The sequence below is a fragment of the Pristiophorus japonicus genome, chromosome 19 (genome assembly GCF_044704955.1).
Source record: "Pristiophorus japonicus isolate sPriJap1 chromosome 19, sPriJap1.hap1, whole genome shotgun sequence".
Lineage (NCBI taxonomy): Eukaryota > Metazoa > Chordata > Chondrichthyes > Pristiophoridae > Pristiophorus > Pristiophorus japonicus.
The window spans coordinates 90,192,713-90,212,384 of NC_091995.1; the positions used below are offsets into that span (position 1 = coordinate 90,192,713).

Genomic DNA, 19,672 nt, shown 5'->3' on the forward strand with positions numbered 1-19,672 from the left:
TCAATGACCCAGCCTCCACAGCTCTCTGGGGCAGAGAATTCCACAGATTTAAAACCTTCTGAGAGAAGAAATTCCTCCTCATCTCAGTTTTAAATGGGCGGCCCCTTATTCTGAGTCTATGCCCTCTAGTTTTAGTTTCCCCTATGAGTGGAAATATCCTCTCTGCATCCATCTTGTCGAGCCCCCTCGTTATCTTATACGTTTCGATAAGATCACCTCTTATTCTTCTGAATTCCAATGAGTAGAGGCCCAACCTCCTCAACCTTTCCTCATAAGTCAACCCCCTCATCTCTGGAATCAACCGAGTGAACCTTCTCTGAACTGCCTCCAATGCAAGTATATCCTTTCTTAAATTCGGAGACGAAAACTGTACGCAGTACTCCAGATACTAAAGTGCGCTGGAAGCAGATTCAATAGTAACTTTCAAAAAGCAATTGGATAAATAATTGAAAAGGAAACATTTGCGGGGCTATGGGGCAAAAGGCAGGGGGGCGTGGGACCAATTGGAACGCTCTTTCAATGAGCTGGCACAGGCACGATGAGCTGAATGGCCTCCTTTTAATAAAAGTGTTCACGGGATGTTGGCGTCGCTGGCAAGGCCGGCATTTATTGCCCATCCCTAATTGCCCCTTGAGAAGGTGGTGGTGAGCCGCCTTCTTGAACCGCTGCAGTCCCGTGTGGTGAAGTTGCTCCCACAGCGCTGACTTTGTCGTAGCGGTTTGGTGCAACTGAGCGTCTCGCTGAGCCATTTCAGAGGGGCAGTTACGAGTCAACCACATTGCTGTGGGTCTGGAGTCACATACAACAACAACAACAACTTATATTTATATAGCGCCTTCACTGTAGCGCTTCACAGGTGTACGACGAGATAAAAAAATTTGACACCGAACCGCCCAAGTAGAAATTAGCGCAGGTGACCAAAAGCTCGGTCAAGGAGGTGGGCATCTCGAAGGATGAAAGAGAGTCAGAGAGGTTTAGGCAGGGCGTTCCAGAGCTTGGGGCCAGACCGGGTAAGGACGGCAGATTGATTTCCATCCCGAAAGAATGTTAGTGAACCAGTTGGGTTTTTCCAACAATTCGGTAGTCTGATGGTCACCATTACTGATAGTATTCCAGATTTATTTAAATTCCCCAGCTGGTGGGATTTGAACCCATGTCTCTGGATCATTGTGGTGTATTTGGACTTTCAGAAGGCTTTTGACAAGGTCCCACACAAGAGATTAATGTGCAAAGTTAAAGCACATGGGATTGGGGGTAGTGTGCTGACATGGATTGAGAACTGGTTGGCAGACAGGAAGCAAAGAGTAGGAGTAAATGGGTACTTTTCAGAATGGCAGGCAGTGACTAGTGGGGTACCGCAAGGTTCTGTGCTGGGGCCCCAGCTGTTTACATTGTACATTAATGATTTAGACGAGGGGATTAAATGTAGTATCCCCAAATTTGCGGATGATACTAAGTTGGGTGGCAGTGTGAGCTGCGAGGAGGATGCTATGAGGCTGCAGAGTGACTTGGTTAGGTGAGTGGGCAAATGCATGGCAGATGAAGTATAATGTGGATAAATGTGAGGTTATCCACTTTGGTAGTAAAAACAGAGAGACAGACTATTATCTGAATGGTGACAGATTAGGAAAAGGGGAGGTGCAACGAGTCCTGGGTGTCATGGTACATCAGTCATTGAAGGTTGGCATGCAGGTACAGCAGGCGGTTAAGAAAGCAAATGGCATGTTGGCCATCATAGCGAGGGGATTTGAGTACAGGGGCAGGGAGGTGTTACTACAGTTGTACAGGGCCTTGGTGAGGCCACACCTGGAGTATTGTGTACAGTTTTGGTCTCCTAACTTGAGGAGGGAAATTCTTGCTATTGAGGGAGTGCAGCAAAGGTTCACCAGACTGATTCCCGGGATGGCGGGACTGAAATATCAAGAAAGACTGGATCAACTGGGCTTGTATTCACTGGAGTTCAGAAGAATGAGAGGGGATCTCATAGAAACGTTTAAAATTCTGACGGGTTTAGACAGGTTAGATGCAAGAAGAATGCTCCCAATGTTGGGGAAGTCCAGAACCAGGGGTCACAGTCTAAGCATAAGGGGTAAGCCATTTAGGACCGAGATGAGGAGAAACTTCTTCACCCAGACAGTGGTGAATCTGTGGAATTCTCTACCACAGAAAGTTGTTGAGGCCAATTCACTAAATATATTCAAAAAGGAGTTAAAATGTAGTCCTTACTACTAGGGGGATCAAGGGGTATGGCGAGAAAGCAGGAATGGGGTACTGAAGTTGCATGTTCAGCCATGAACTCATTGAATGGCGGTGCAGGCTCGAAGGGCCGAATGGCCTACTCCTGCACCTATTTTCTATGTTTCTATGTTTCATCCAGGTCTCTGGATTATGTACGGTAACATATCCACCATACCCCTAATGCTCCTCCCGTGCTGTACGATGCCAAGATTACGGCCCCTTAAGGCAAACAGATGGTTGTAAACCAAATCACATCCCCTGCTCAAGCCATTACCAATGTCGCTGGCAAGCTGGACTGCAATGTACGGGACAGGCTGTATTCATACATTGCTCGCGGCCCAGGGAAACGAGTTGAGGTCTGACAGCAATTTAAATTGGAAACGCTGTAAAGTGGCTCAGAGGAATCTGCCTCCGCACTCGTGGTTAAAGAGAAATTTCAGTGAATATATATATATATATATAAAAAAAAACAATCTTTAGGCCCTGACCACAGCTGGATGAATTGAATGGAACAGCGTCAGGAGAGCCAGCTATATAAAGTGAGATTAAAGGCCTCCTTTATTGAGGCCGAGAGGCAGCTCACAGTCAGCGTGGATCGGGGAGTGATGGGCTTCTTGAGAGGGAGGAGACAGCATTGTACTGCACCCACCCCCGCATTGCCCCACCCCCCCCCCCCCGGGGCCACCAACCCATTTCCCCCACCCAACCCCCGCTTTGCCCCCTGCCTCCCTGCCACCAACATGTTCCCCTCTTTTTTTTACTTTTATTATTCGTTCCTGCGATGTGGGCGTCACTGGCAAGGCCGGCATTTATTGCCCATCCCTCACTGCCCCTTGAGAAGGTGGTGGTGAGCCGCCTTCTTGAACCGCTGCAGTCCCGTGTGGTGAAGGTGCTCCCGCAGTGCTGTTAGGGAGGGAGTTCCAGGATTGTGACCCAGCAACGATGAAGGAACGGCCGATATATTTCCAAGTCAGGATGGTGTGTGACTTGGAAGGGAACGTGGAGGTGGTGGTGTTCCCATGCGCCTGCTGCCCTTGTCCTTCTAGGGTGTAGAGGTCGCGGGTTTGGGAGGTGCTGCCGAAGAAGCCTTGTCGAGTTGCTGCAGTGCATCTTGTAGATGGTGCACACTGCAGCCAGGGGGCGCTGGTGGTGGAGGGAGTGAATGTTGAAGGTGGTGGATGGGGTGCTGATCAAGCGGGTTGCTTTGTCCTGGATGGTGTCGAGCTTCATTAGTGTTGTTGGAGCTGCACTCATCCAGGCAAGTGGAGAGTGTTCCATCTCACTCCTGACTTGTGCCTTGTAGATGGTGGAAAGGCTTTGGAGAGTCAGGAGGTGAGGCACTCGACTTGCTTCCCCAACCCACCACCCACCCATTTGCTCTCCCCCGCCCCGCCAACAACCACCACCACCGGGAATGGTCGATTACTGGTTATGTTACTGGACTAGTAATCCAGAGGCGTGGACTAAGGATCTGGAAACCCAAGTTCAAATCCCACCAAGGCAGCTGGGGAATTTAAATCCAGTTAATTAAATAAATCTGGAATTAAAAAGCTAGCGTCAGTAATGGTGACCATGAAACTATCGGATTGTCGTAAAAACCCAACTGTTTTACCAACGGCCCTTTAAGGAAGGAAATTTGACGTCCTTACCCGGTCTGGCCGGTATGTGACTCCAGACCCACAGCAATGTGGTTGGCTCTTAACTGCCCTCGAGCCCAGTGAGCCACTGAGGTGTATTCAAGATGGCGGCTCACCACTTTGGGGGCTGGGCAATAAACGCCAGCCTTGCAACAGTGACTACACTCCAAAAATACTCCACTTGGCCATAAAGCGCTTTGAGACATGCGGCGGTCGTGAAAGGCGCTATATAAATCCAAGTCGTGCTTTTTCTTTTTTGCCAGCGATGGCCCGTGAGGTGGGGCTTTCGAACTGTGCTATAACTAAAGGGTTACGAATGGGTCTCGGAACTAAAAAGAGCTAAATAGGCGTTTCCGATGGATCAGCTTTCTAAATTGCTGAACGGGCAGAAGAGATAACACTGAGAATAACATGTCGGAATGATTAACTGTTGCAAGCAGTGTAACCTGAGAACAATTACAGGAGGCCAAAGTGTTGAACCACAGGAGGCCCAGAGGAGCAGTTAAACAGGGCACGGGGTCAGAAGTGACATGTTGGAGAAACTCCATCTGGTATGAGACATAGGCCAATGATTGTGTGACGCAAAAGGGAAATCGTCAAGCAGCAATTGTGCCAGCAGGCTTTGGCCAATTAAACGGCGTAGGGAGAGGGGGCTGACATGCATCATTAAGTGTATAAAAGATTGCTGAGAACTTTGTATCATCGCAGAAGCCTGGCTACAGACAGAGAGCAGCCGGTCTCCCCACCAGTGCGCATTAAAGACTCTTAACTGCCCTCGAACCCAGACCTGGGGCTAGATTTTCCTATCATTTTCGGCGGATTCTTGGCGATTTTCTTGGCGGCACAGCAAAGTTTCCCCTTTCGTTTTTTAATGGTATCGCCCACATCTGAAAACAGCCCGCCGGGACCAAACCGCCGACGTGCAACGGCGAGAAAAACCGCCAGGGCGTAAGTTTGGCCTCAACGGCAGCTCGTCCAGATCGCCGAGGGAACCGTCCTGTAAAAGTTGCTTAAACAAAGAAAGGTACGTTAAAGGTTCTTTATTTAATTTTTTTTAATTTTAAAACAGCGATTAGGTGTAAAAGTGCCTTGGGAATACTTTTTACATTTTTATATTTTTTTTTAATTGAAATTTCTGTTTTAAAGTTCATCAATATACATAGATGACATGGAAGAGGGGACTGAGTGTAGTGTAACAAAATTTGCAGATGACACAAAGGTTAGTGGAAAAGCGGGTTGTGTAGAGGACACAGAGAGGCTGCAAAGAGATTTAGATAGGTTAAGCGAATGGGCTAAGGTTTGGAAAAAAAAACAGTAAAAGGGAATATTATTTGAATGGGGAGAAATTCCAACATGCTGCGGTGCAGAGGGACCTGGGGGTCCTTGTGCATGAATCCCAAAAAGTTAGTTTGCAGGTGCAGCAGGTAATCAGGAAGGCGAATGGAGTGTTGGCCTTCATTGCGAGAGGGATGGAGTACAAAAGCAGGGAGGTCCTGCTGCAACTGTACAGGGTAAGGTATTGTTAAGGCCGCACCTGGAGTACTGCGTGCAGTTTTGGTCACCTTACTTAAGGAAGGATATACTAGCTTTGAAGGGGGTACAGAGACTATTCACTAGGCTGATTCTGGAGATGAGGGGGTTACCTTATGATGATAGATTGTGTAGACTGAGTCTTTACTCGTTGGAGTTCAGAAGGATGAAGGGTGATCTTATAGAAACATTTAAATAATAAAATGGATAGACAAGATAGAAGCAGAGAGATTGTTTCCACTGGTTGGGGAGACTAGAACTAGGGGGCACAGCCTCAAAATACAGGGGAGCCAATTTAAAACCGAGTTGAGAAGGAATTTCTTCTCCCAGAGGGTTGTGAATCTGTGGAATTCTCTGCCCAAGGAAGCAGTTGAAGCTAGCTCATTGAATGTATTCAAGTCACAGATAGATAGATTTTTAACCAATAAGGGAATTAAGGGTTATGGGGAGCGGGCGGGTAAGTGGAGCTGAGTCCACGGCCAGATCAGCCATGATCTTGTTGAGTGGTGGAGCAGGCTCGAGGGGCTAGATGGCCTACTCCTGTTCCTAATTCTTATGTTCTTATATTCCCCCCCCCTCCCTAGGCCCAAACGCAGCTTCGGACTAAATTTTAAATACTTACTGTCCATTCCGGTAAGAACCGCCCGTTTTACTAAGTTTCCCCATAACCACCGAGGAAACCATTGACAATAAAGGTGTAAGGCCCATTTTCTCGCCGGGCGATTAGTTTTAATTAGTTTAAACATAAAAGTGGAAATTCTCAACAGCAATCGGGCGTTGAGGGGCTGATAGGAAAGTCCAGCCCGAGTCTGGTGTTAGAAACCTGAAAACATAGAAATTTACAGCGCAGAAGGAGGCCATTTCGGCCCATCGTGTCCACGCCGGCCGACAAAGAGCCTGAAGGTTACATAAAAACCCACGAACATTGACGGAAAGGCAAAGAGCACCCAGCCCAACCAGTCCGCCTCACACAACTGCGACATCCCTTATACTGAAACATTCTACACTCCACCCCAACCGGAGCCATGTGATCTCCTGGGAGAGGCAAAAAAACAGATAAAAACCCCAGGCCGATTTAGGGAGAGAAAGAAAAACTAGGAAAATTCCTCTCCGACCCATCCAGACGATCGAAACTAGTCCCAGGAGATCACCCTGGCCGTATTCGATTCCCTGCAGTACTTACCATCGTATCTGCGCCGTCCAACAAGAGGCCATCCAGTCTAATCCCAATTACCAGCTCGAGGCCCGTTGAGCGGTCACTTTTAAATGCTCCACTACAGCCCGCGTCCCGCACGCACGAATCAAAGGCAAAACTCACCGAGGTGGCCTCCAAGATGTCCCGCCACATGGGCGTGTCCTCGGACAGGTCGGACACCTCCAGCAGGTTGTCCATCACCACCTGCCCGATGAGGTCGTGGCGGGAGAAGCGGTCAAAGTCGTAGACGCTGAAGTGGAGCTTGCGGTTCTGCAGCTCGTTGAAGGGCACGTTGAACTGGAAGGTCTCGTTGAAGACGGGGTTCAGCGTCTTGCGGTGCACCTTGGTCTGGAACTTCTTCTTGCGGTCGGGCAGCAGGTAGATCTTGACGTAGGGGTCGGAGAAGCCGTTGGCGTCCTTGGCCGGCAGGTCGAGTGCCTTGAGGATCTGCACCACCAGCTGCTCGGTGGTGTAGGTGTACTTGAGCAGGAAATTGATGCGCCCGCAGTTCACCTTCTGGTGCTTCTTCGCCTCCGCGTCGATGGACCTCTGCTTGTAGAGCTCTGGCTTGATCTGACCGATGCTGGTCACTTGCTCCACCTTCTCGTCGGCCGGGGTCCCGAAGTCGGGACTGGACAACTGCTGAGGGATCTGCCTTGGCAGCGAGTTAAACCTGGAAGGGAATAGAGTCGTTATTGATTTCCGTTCATCTTGCATGCGTCAAACCTGACCCACCCACCCCTTCCCTCATCGACTATCTGTCCCACCTGTGACAGGGACTGTGGTTCCCGTATTGGACTGTCCAGCCACCTAAGGACTTATTTTAAGAGTGGAAGCAAGTCTTTCTCGATTCCGAGGGACTGCCTATGATGATGATAACTTTTGTTCCCTGCTCCCTGCAGGTGACTGCAATGTATTTGCTTCATGGGTTCTTTGCTTAAGAATTCATAGCAGCACATTGCTATTAAGAACCAGTTGGTTTACTGACAAAGGTTGAACAATCACACTGCACGTTACCAGTTCAGCCACCAGGCTCACAACTGCATACCTCATCGTGGATGACCTAGACTCAACTGGCTGGGGTTTTATTGAGTCTTGTGAACATCACGTGACTGGCTAAGCCACTCCCAATGTAACCTGTGGGCATACGTTCCAGTGATATTCGGTGAGGTGACCAAAAGAGTCAGGTTTTAAGGAGCGTCCTCAAGGAGGAGAGGTAGAGAGGTTTAATTAGCTATTGAGAACTAGAGGTTGGCCCTCCCTTATCCGGAACTCCCTTATCCGGGACTCCCTCATCCGGCCTGATTCCGGCGGTCGGGGGTGCATGTGCGGAATGCGGCCGACCTCCATGCCGACTGTGGGGCCTGCCGACACTCGGCCCGCGCCGACACCCGCTGGGGTGTCATCATAACGCGCACTGCCGCTCTCCCTCACCGGAAAAATAAACCGCCCGAAATTCAGCTAAAAAAAAATCGGTCCCGCCCCCCCTCCCCCTCCCCCTCCCCGCTCGGTGCCCCCGACAACTTTTTTTGTCGGCGCACCTTCTCCGGAGTGAGTATTTATTTTTGCCGGCCGACTTGCCAATCGGCCAGCGAGATAGTGCCCCCCACACCCACCCCCCCCCCCGGTTTGGCCGGGCCGCCAACGGGCAGCCTGGCACACCCTCCCCTCCTTCTTGTGTGCCAGACCCACTGGCCCGGCCGAAACCCTCCCTGTGGCCCGAAGATAAAAAGTGACTGATTCTCTCACCGTTAACGGAGGGGAGAGAGCGCGGTGATGCACACGCGCTGTGACATCATCACCGCTGATTGACAGTGGCGGAGTCTCGGCCCCGCCCCCAATTCAGCCCCTCAGCCTGTCTTCCTGTCCATCTCCTGCCCCCACTACGACCGAATCCAGAACACTTCAAAGTCCTAAAAATCGATTATGGATCCCAGCGGTAAAACCAGGTCGGACTCTCATAGGTGTGGCTTTCTGATATACCTGAATTTCAGCCCCGGGGTCTCTTAAATATTGTACACCAAAACAGACGGTAAGCACACTGTGTGTAGTGGATCCAGAAGATCCCTCGATCCACCTCTGTCTCTCAGCCAGGGACCCTACAGTAGGCCCCAACATTCCTGGGATAGGGCGTGAACAATTATCTAACGTTCACACTCTTGATCATTAACCAATTGACCCCTTCTGGGTCTTGACAGGATCAGACCCAGCTTTGATGCCCCCAACCCCCATGTGGTCATCATCGTCATCATAGACAGTCCCTGGTATCGAGGATGACTTGCTTCCACGCCGAAAAGGGATGAGTTCACAGGTGTTTCAATGAAGGACCTAATATTCCAGGTCCCGAACTACATCCTGAAGGGTGGAAGATGCCTGTGGGTGGATTTTTTTAACGTGGGGTGGCCGTTGCACACCAGCCACCACACGGGGCTTGACAGAGCGAGGTCTTGGTCCAGTGGCAAGGGTTAAACAAGACGACTGGAGACCAGCTCTGCTGCACGGACCTAGTGCGCGCACACATATCGCACAGTGTGGGCTGGGCCCGTGCTGCCCCTGGGCCCTCGCCTCTTCTGGGCCCCGAACTCTCACCTCTCCTGGTCCCCGGTCACGTCCCTCTACGAACTCTCGCCACTCCTTCGCCCTGACCTCGCCGTTCCTGCTGTACCTGCCCCGCACTGCAGTCAGCCGTCGCCCTCCTGCAGCAGCGCGCGCTGCTCCCTCTAATTCTAATTCGACCACGTGATCCAATACCTTGCTTGCTCACACCTGAAGAATGGTCACTTTGGGGAGTTTATTGGAGGTGGGAGGGTGCCGGGGGAGGGAGTAGGGGGAATGTCTGCTAACGTCTGCGGAGATGTATAACAGAGAGGCCCAGCGGGGAAAGCAAGGGGAACAAATCGATGGGGGTGGGGGGGAAGGGGGCTGGAAAGAAATGGGAGCATTTGGGTCAGATGGTTCACTAGATCGATTCCTGGGATGAAGGGGTTGTCCTATGAGAAGAGATTGAGTAGATTGGGCCTATACTCTCTGGAGTTTAGTAGAATGAGGGGTGATCTCTGAAACATATAAGATTCTGAGAGGGCTTGACAGGGTAGATGCAGGGAGGATGTTTCCCCCTGGCTGGGGAGTCTAGAACCAGGGGTCACACAGTCTCAGAATAAGGGGTCGGCCATTTAGGACTGAGATGAGGAGAAACTTCTTCACTCAGAGGGTGGTGAATCTTTGGAATTCGCTGCCCCAGAGGGCTATGGAGGCTCAGTCATTGAGTATATTCAAGGTTGAGATCGATAGACTCTTGGGCACTGAGGGGTTCAAGGGATATGGGGATCGGGTAAGAAGGTGGAGTTCATAGAATCATAGAAATTTACAGCAAGAGGGAAGGCCTTTCGGCCCATCGTGTCCATGCCAGCCAACAAAGAGCTACCCAGCCTAATCCCACTTTCCAGCTCTCGGTCCATAGCCCTGCAGGTTACGGCACTTCAGGTGCACATCCAAGTACTTTTTCAATGTGGTGAGGGTTTCTGCCTCTACCACCCTTTCAGGCAGTGAGTTCCAGACCTCCACCACCCTCTGGGTGAAGAAATTTCCCCTCAAATCCCCTCTAAGTTGAGGTAGAAGACATAGAAACATAGAAAATAGGAGCAGTAGTAGGCCATTCGGCCCTTCGAGCCTGCACCGCCATTCAATATGATCATGGCTGATCCTCTATCCCAACACCATATTCCCGCTTTATCGCCATCCCCTTGATGCCTTTTGTATTTAGAAATCTATCTATCTCCCTCTTAAATATATTCAGTGACTTGGCCTCCACAGCCTTCTGTGATAGAGAATTCCACAGGTTCACCACCCTCTGAGTGAAAACATTTCTCCTCATCTCGGTCCTAAATTTCCTACCCCGTATCCTGAGACTGTGACCCCTTGTTCTAGACTTCCCAGCCCCGGGGAAACATCCTCCCCGCATGCAGTCGAGCCAACCCCGTCAGAACTTTAGACGTTTCAATGAGATGTATTTCATGACCAGCCACGATCTCACTGAATGGCGGGGCCAAACGGCCGACTGCTGCTCCCAGTTCTTATGTTCCGGCCGTTGCTCAATGCTGGCGGGCAGCGCGTGCCAAGGCTAGGTGTGAGCCAGTGGACCCAGAGGCCGCTGGGTGCGCTGTGTCCCGTCTCTCTCTCCCCCACTCCTGATGTGACGTTCAGCTCCGTAGATCGAGAGACCCTGGACTGTTCCAGAGTCATCACTTCTCCCAGTTAGAGAGCCATCAGCAGAGTCGGGGCTTGTTGCAGCAGAAGTGCAGTCCATAGAATTATCAATGGAAGTACACTGCTGCCCAACTATTGACAATACTTCATATTCTCCCGTGTCAGGAGCCTGCCTTCTCCTGGGATATAAGTAGCTGCGGGCGGGGGGGGGGGGGGGAGAGGGGAGGGGACTGAGAGGGGCGGTGTGTGACGGCTGCACCAACAGTTCTCTCAGCAAACAGTCCATTTCCTGTCTGTCGGTAGCAGGCCAGGTAGATAAGGTGGTTAAGAAGGCATACGGAATGCTTGCCTTTATTAGCCAAGGCATGGAATACAAGAGCAGGGGGGGTTATGCTTGAACCGTATAAAACACTGGTTAGGCCACAGCTAGAGTACTGCGTGCAGTTCTGGTCACCACGTTACAGGAAAGATGTGATTGCACTGGAGAGGGTGCAGAGGAGATTTACCAGGATGTTGCCAGGACTGGAAAATTTTAGCTATGAGCAAAGATTGGATAGGCTGGGGTTGTTTTCTTTGGAACAGAGGAGACTGAGGGGAGACCTTATTGAGGTGTATAAAATGATGAAGGGTCCAGATCGAGTGGATAGGAAGGGCCTGTTTCCATTAGCAGAGGGGTCAACGGGGGGGCATAGATTTAAAATAATTGGGGGGAGATTTAGAGGGGATTTGAGGGGAAATTTCATCTGGAACGCGCTGCCTGAAAGGAAGCAGGTTCTACAGTTGCTTTCAAAAGGGAATTGCATATATAGCCGAAATAAGGGTGGTGGGGGTCTGGAACTCACTGCCTGAAAGGGTGGTAGAGGCAGAAACCCTCACCACATTTAAAAAGTACCTGGATGTGCACTTGAAGTGCCGTAACCTACAGGGCTACGGACCGGGAGCTGGAAAGTGGGATTAGGCCGGGTAGCTCCTGGTCAGTTGGCGCGGACACGATGGGCCGAAATGGCCTCCTTCCGTGTTGTAAATTTCTATGATTCTATGATTCAATGTTATGACCATTTCAGGTCAGCTGAGCCTTATACAGGGCCTTGGTGAGACCACACCTGGGGTACTGTGCACAGTTTGGGTCTCCTTATCTAAGGAAGGATATACTTGCCTTGGAGGCGGTGCAACGAAGGTTCACTGGATTAATGCCTGGAATGAGAGGGCTGTCGTATGAGGAGAGATTGAGTAGATTGGGCCTATACTCTCTGGAGTTTAGAAGAATGAGAGATGATCTCAGTGAAACATACAAAATTCTTACAGGGATTGACAGGGTAGATGCAGGGAGGATGTTTCTCCCCTGGCTGGGGGGTCTAGAACCAGGGGTCACAGTCTCAGGATAAGGGGTCGGCCATTTAGGACTGAGATGAGGAGAAATTTCTTCACTCAGAGGGTGGTGAATCTTTGGAATTCTCTGCCCCAGAGGGCTGTGGAGGCTCAGTCGTTGAGTATATCCGAGGCTGATTGATAGATTTTTGGAGTCGAGGGGAATCGAGGGATATGGAGATCGGGCGGGAAAGTGGAGTTGAGGTCGATGATCAGCCCTGATCGTATTGAATGGCGGAGCAGGATCGAGGGGCCGTATGGCCGACTCCTGCTCCTAATTCTTATGTTCTTAAATAAGCAAACGGGGGATAAGCAAGAGTTGCTTAGAACCACCGTCCCCCACCCCCGACCCCCTGCCACCCTCCCACTCCCCTCCCCACACTTCCCTCCCCCAACCCCCCCACCCCACTCCCTCCCACCTCCCTAGCGCCCACATACTGAGGCACCATGACCTTTCCCCCCCAGCCCCCAGACACTGAGGCACCATGACCTTTCCCCCCCAGCCCCCAGACACTGAGGCACCATGACCTTTCCCCCCCAGCCCCCAGACACTGAGGCACCATGACCTTTCCCCCCCCAGCCCCCAGACACTGAGGCACCATGACGTCCCCCCCGCACCCCCAACCCCCCCACCCCCCAGACACTGTCACCGTGACGTTTCCCACCTTGTCGCCGGTGGTGGGGCGGTGACCTGTTGGTGGGAGTGTGCGTTGGGGATGCTGTTCTCCTTGCTCCCGGAGCTGGTGTCGACGGGAATGTCGGGCGAGGTCTGGCTCAGCTTGATGCTGGACTCCGGGTAGGACTCCAGGTCGAGGTAGGAGCGCTCGGGCATCTCGGGCCCGCACTCGGCCCGCTCAGCGGCCAGGTCGGTGAAGTGGGAGTGGTGGTGGTGATGGGGGTGGTGGTGATGCAAGTGGTGAGGGTCCTTGCGCTGGGGGTTCAGTCCCTTGTCCCTCCATGGGATCCAGCACAGCTTCCAGGAGACAAAGAGCGAGACACCCAGCAGTACAATGCCGCAGAAGGTCACGATCACCGACAGCAGGCTGACCGATATATCTGAGGCAAGGAGACAAAAAAGAAAGGCTTTGCATTTATATGGTGCCTTTACCGACCACTGGACTGCAATAGAGCTCCACCTAGTGGATTACTGATGTAATAACAATAAAAGGTCATGTGGCAAGGTCACATGATGGCAGTTTCTGTTAAGGAGCCATCTTGTAGCATGTGTGCTTGTAGCATGTAGCTGTATAAAGGTATCACACGGACATCTCAAAGTGCTTTACAGCCAATGAAATAATCAGAGTTTGAAAATGATTTAGTTCAATCCAAATCTTAAATCTAAACCAAGCAAACTACGCGGATATGAGGGGTGAGTTGGCTAAGGTAGATCGGGGAACTACGTTAAAAGGTATGACCGTACACAAGCAGTGGCCTGCATTTAAAGAATTAATACATAATTTACAGTAGATATACATTGCTTTAAGGCACAGAAAACCCCACAGGAAAAATGGTCCAACCATGGCTAACGAGAGAAGTTAAAGACAGTATTAGATCAAAGGAACGAGCTTATAATGTTGCCAAAAAGAGCAGTAAGTCTGAGGGTTAGGAGGATTTTAGAATTCAGCAAAGGAGGACCAAGGAATTGATAAAGAAAGGAAAAATAGAATATGAGAGTAAACTAGTGAGAGACATAAAAACAGATTGTCAAAGCTTCTTTAGGTGTGGAAAAAGGAAAAGATTAACAAAAGTAAATGTGGGAATTTTTTGTAGAGGGGCGAGATTTCAGCGACTGGCACTCAGTCTCACGCCTGCCAAGGGTTACTGCCCCCAAACAGGGCAATACCGAATTTGTACACGGTGACTCCCTGTTCTCTCCCACCCATAATTCTCCCTGGGATTGAAAGTGCATTGGGCGATATCAGTAACAAATGTGGCTCAAGGCATGAATTCTTTTGTTCCTTATTTAACCATCGTGTTGTCACATTTATTGTAATGGAATTTTTACTGATATTGCTCAAGGATTGCCCCTGTGCTTTTTATTAAACAGCCTGCTCAACTAGTCCTGCCACCTTCAAACATAGAAACATAGAAAATAGGAGCAGGAGTAGGCCATTCGGCCCTTCGAGCCTGCACCGCCATTCAATATGATCATGGCTGATCCTCTATCTCAACACTATATTCCCGCTTTCTCCCCATATCCCTTGATGCCTTTTGTTGCTAGAAATCTATCTATCTCCCTCTTAAATATATTCAGTGACTTGGCCTCCACAGCCTTCTGTGGTAGAGAATTCCACAGGTTCACCACCCTCTGAGTGAAGACATTTCTCCTCATCTCGGCCCTACCCCGTATCCTGACACTGTGTGACCCCTTGTTCTAGACTTCCCAGCCCGGGGGAAACATCCTCCCAGCATCCAGTCTGTCCAACCCTGTCAGAATTTTATACGTTTCAATCAGATCCCCTCTCATTCTAGTTGACTCAATCTCTCCTCATACGACAATCCTGCCATCCCAGGAATCAGTCTGGTAAACAAAAGATTTTTGCACAAGCAACCCAGGTCTCTCTGTTCATGCACCCCCTTTAAAATTATACCTTTCGGTTTATATTGCTGCCCCTCATTCTTCTTACCAAAATGCACTTCTCCGTGTTAAATTTCATCTGCCACCTGCCTGCCATTTCGTCAGTCCATCATCGTCTGCCTGAAGTCTTCCACTATCCACCCCTCATTGGTTATCATCCGCAAACTTTGAAATTCTGCCCCACCACAAACTGAGTTCCCTAGGCACCAACCCCATCCCTCTCCCTAGCCTCAATCTGAGGCTGATCCAGACTGTTCGCAACCTTGGTGTCTTATAACACTCCTGTGAGGCGCCTTTGGACGTTTTATTACTTTACAGGCGCTATTTAAATATAAGCATTTGTTGTTGTTGTCTACCTAAGTCCAGGTCATTAGCATATGTTTGAGCCAATTGAAATGCTTCACCCACTATGGGCATGTCAGACATGTCGGATTGACACCAGAGAGAAAACGTTTAACAACACAGATAGATCATAGAATCACAGAAATTTACAGCATGGAAGATGGCCATTTCGGCCCATCCTGTCCGCGCCGGCCTGCAAAGGGTTATCCGGCCTAATCCCACTTTCCAGCTCTAGGTCCATAGCCCTGCAGGTTACGGCACTTCAAGTGCACATCCAGGTACTTTTTAAATGTGGTGAGGGTTTCTGCCTCAACCACCCTTTCAGGCAGTGAGTTCCAGACCCCCACCACCCTCTGGGTGAAGAAAGTTCTCCTCAACACCCCTCTAAACCTCCTACCAATTACTTTAAATCTATGCCCCCTGGTTATTGACCCCCCTCTGCTGAGGGAAATGGGTCATAAGAACATAAGAAATAGGAGCAGGAGTCGGCCATTCGGCCCCTCAAGCCTGCTCCGCCATTCAATGAGATCATGGCTGATCTTCTACCTCAACTCCACTTTCCTGCATCCTCTCCATATCCCTCGATTCCCTTAACATCCAAAAATCTATCGATCTCCGTCTTGAATATACTCAACAACTGAACCTCCACAGCCCTCTGGGGTAGAGAATTCCAAAGGTTCACCACCCCCGAGTGAAGAAATTTCTCCTCCTCGCAGTCCTAAATGGCTGACCCCTTATTCTATTTTATACACCTCAATCAAGACTCCATTCAGCCTCCTCTGTTCCAAAGAAAATAACCCCAGCCTATCCAACCACCCTTGCAGGAAGGTTACATCCAGGTACGCAAAGGAGGTGAAATGACTCCGCGAGAAAGTTATGCATAAATTTCCGACATATCCGTCTGAATCGCCTCTCTTTGCTATTCCTACTGCTGGTGCAGACCCAGCAGTGAAGCACTGACCACTCTTGACCAGCTCCACTGCACGGGCCACATTGTCCACATGCCAGACACAAGACTCCCAAAGCAAGCGCTCTACTCGGAACTCCTACACGGCAAGTGATCCACAGGTGGGCAGAGGAAATGTTTCAAGGACACCCTCAAAGCCTCCCTGATAAAGCATCCCCACTGGCACTTGGGACTCCCTGGCCAAAGACCGCCCTAAGTGGAGGAAGTGCATCCTGGAGGGCGCTGAGCACCTCGAGTCTCGTCGCCAAGAGCATGCCGAAACCAAGCGCAGGCAGCGGAAGGAGCGTGCGGCAAACCAGACTCCCCACCCACCCTTTCCTTCAACCACTGTCTGTCCCACCTGTGACAGGGACTGTAATTCCCGTATTAGACTGTTCAGCCACCAAAGAACTCACTTTTAGAGTGGAAGCAAGTCTTCCTCGATTCCGAGGGACTGCCTATGATGATGATGATGAGTTCTGTGAACCTCACAAGGAACTGGGGAGGAGCAAAGAGATTTGGGAGCCAAAATACACAAATCATTTAAGGTTGGTCAACAGGGACAAAAAGCAATCAAAAAGGCCAATGCAATGTTGGCCTTTTATCTCAAGGAGGTTGGATCACAAACAGGAGGAGGTTGTGCGTCGTTTGGTCAGACCCCGTCTGTTGTACTGCGTTCAGTTCTGGGCCCTGTACCTCAGGAAGGATATATCGGCCTTGGGTGCAGCACAGATTCACCAGAATAAGAACATAAGAAATAGGAGCAGGAGTAGGCCACACAGCTCCTCGAGCCTGCTCCGCCATTCAATAAGATCATGGCTGATCCGATCATGGACTCAGCTCCACTTCCCCGCCCGCTCCCCATAACCCCCTTATCCCCTTATCGTTCAAGAAACTGTCTATTTCTGTCTTAAATTTATTTAATGTCCCATCCTCCACAGCTCTCTGAGGCAGCGAATTCCACAGATTTACAACCCTCTGAGAGAAGAAATTTCTCCTCATCTCAGTTTTAAATGGGCGGCCCCTTATTCTAAGATTATGCCCTCTAGTTCTAGTCTCCCCCATCAGTGGAAACATCCTCTCTGCATCCACCTTGTCAAGTCCCCTCATAATCTTATGTTTCGATAAGATCACCTCTCATTCTTCTGAACTCCAATGAGTAGAGGCTCAACCTACTCAACCTTTCCTCATAAGGCAACCCCCTCATCCCCAGAATCAACCGAGTGAACTGCCTCCACAGCAAGTGATATCCTTTCGTCAATATGGAAACCAAAACTGCACGCAGTATTCCAGGTGTGGCCTCACCAATACCCTGTATAGCTGTAACAAGACTTCCCTGCTTTTATACTCCATCCCCTTTGCAATAAAGGCCAAGATACCATTGGCCTTCCTGATCACTTGCTGTACCTGCATACTATCCTTTTGTGTTTCATGCACAAGTAACCCCAGGTCCCGTTGTACTGCGGCACTTTGCAATCTTTCTCCATTTAAATAATAACTTGCTCTTTGAATTTTTCTGCCAAAGTGCATCACCTCACACTTTCCAACATTATACTCCACCTGCCAAATTTTTGCCCACTCACTTAGCCTGTCTATGTCCTTTTGCAGATTTTTTGTGTCCTCCGCACACATTGCTTTTCCTCCCATCTTTGTATCGTCAGCAAACTGGGCTACGTTACACTCAGTCCTTTCTTCCAAGTCGTTCATATAGATTGTAAATAGTTGGGGTCCCAGTACTGATCCCTGTGGCATCCCACTAGTTACTGGTTGCCAACCAGAGAATGAACCATTTATCCCGACTGTTTTCTGTTAGTTAGCCAATCCTCTACCCATGCTAATATATTACCCCCAACCCCGTGAACTTTTATCTTGTGCCCTTTTATGTGGCACCTTGTCAAATGCCTTCTGGAAGTCCAAATACACTGATGATAGAATGATACCAGAGTTTCGAGGGTTTAATTATGAGGACAGGCTGCATCAACTCGTATTGTATTCTCTTGAGTACAGAAGAAGTGAGGGATGATCTGATCGAGATGTTTGAAATACGTTTCTTCTTATTTACTCAAACAAAACCCTTTGTGATTTTGAACGCCTCTATGAAATCTCCCCGTAACCTTCTCTGTTCCAAGGAGAATAACCTCAGCTTCTCCACATCAAAAGAAAAACTTGCATTTATAGAGCGCCTTTCACGACTACCGGGCACCCCAAAGCACTTTACAGCCAATGAAGTACTTTTGGAGTGTGATCACTGTTGTAATGTGGGAAATTCAGCAGTCAATTTGTGCACAGCAAGCTCCCACAAACGGCAATGTGGTAATGACCAGATCATCTGATTGAGGGATAAATATTGAGCAAGACACCGGGGATAACTCCCCTGCTCTTCTCCGAAATAGTGCTGTGGGATCTTTTACGTCCACCTGAGAGAGCAGACGGGGCCTCGGTTTAACGTCTCATCCTAAAGACGGCACCCCCTCAGCACTGCCCTTCCGACAGTGCAGCGCTCCCTCAGTACTGCCCCTCCGACAGTGCAGCGCTCCCTCAGTACTGCCCCTCCGACAGTGCAGCGCTCCCTCAGTACTGCCCCTCCGACAGTGCAGCGCTCCCTCAGTACTGCCCCTCCGACAGTGCAGCGCTCCCTCAGTACTGCCCCTCCGACAGTGCGGTGCTCCCTCAGTACTGCCCCTCCGACAGTGCAGCGCTCCCTCAGTACTGCCCCTCCGACAGTGCAGCGCTCCCTCAGTACTGCCTCTCCGACAGTGCGGCACTCCCTCAGTCCCCTCCAACAGTGCGGCGTTCCCTCAGTACTGCCCCTCCGACAGTACGGCATTCCCTCAGTACTGCCCCTCCGACAGTGCGGCACTCCCTCAAAACTGCCCCTCCGACAGTGCGGCACTCACTCAGTACTGCCCCTCCGACAGTGCGGCACTCCCTCAGTACTGCCCCTCCGACAGTGCAGCGCTCCCTCAGTACTGCCTCTCCGACAGTGCGGCGCTTCCTCACTACTGCCCCTCTGACAGTGCGGCGCTCCCTCAGTCCCCTCCAACAGTGCAGCACTCCCTCAGTACTGCCCCTCCGACAGTGCGGCACTCACTCAGTACTGCCCCTCCGACAGTGCGGCACTCCCTCAGTACTACCCCTCCGACAGTGCAGCGCTCCCTCAGTACTGCCCCTCCGACAGTGCGGCACTCCCTCAGCACTGCCCCTCCGACAGTGCGGCACTCCCTCAGTACTGCCCCTCCGACAGTGCGGCGCTCCCTCAGTACTGCCCCTCCGACAGTGCGGCGCTCCCTCAGTACTGCCTCTCTGGGAGTGTCGGCCTAGATTTATGTGCTCGAGTTCCTGGAGTGGGACTCGAACCCGCAAGCTTCTGACGTCAGGGGCGAGAGTGCTTCCCACTGAGCCACGGCTGAAGTCCCTTATCCCTGGCTACCAATCGTGGACCTCCTCCCACCTTTCTACCTTCCCTGTGAACCCTTTGCCAGACAAATGTGAGCAAGCATCTTCAGGGACTTACTATGCATGACTGTTCCTTGAGGGAGGCAACACATAAACGTCTGGCATTTTGTACAGTAAGGACTCTGACAGAGCTACTCTGCAATCAGGCACCACAATCGGTGGGAAGGCTCCTGCTT

General features: G+C 50.5%; 1 protein-coding gene across 1 annotated transcript in view; it reads right to left on the reverse strand.

Moving 5' to 3' along the window:
* syt3 (synaptotagmin III) overlaps positions 1-19,672 on the reverse strand; it is a 72,719-nt gene that overhangs the window by 39,612 nt on the left and 13,435 nt on the right. The window contains exons 2-3 of the mRNA XM_070862357.1: positions 12,840-13,230; positions 6,724-7,273 (exon numbers count right to left, since the gene is read on the reverse strand). Of these exons, the coding sequence (XP_070718458.1) occupies positions 6,724-7,273; positions 12,840-13,230 (941 nt within the window). The remainder of the gene's footprint in view (positions 1-6,723; positions 7,274-12,839; positions 13,231-19,672) is intronic.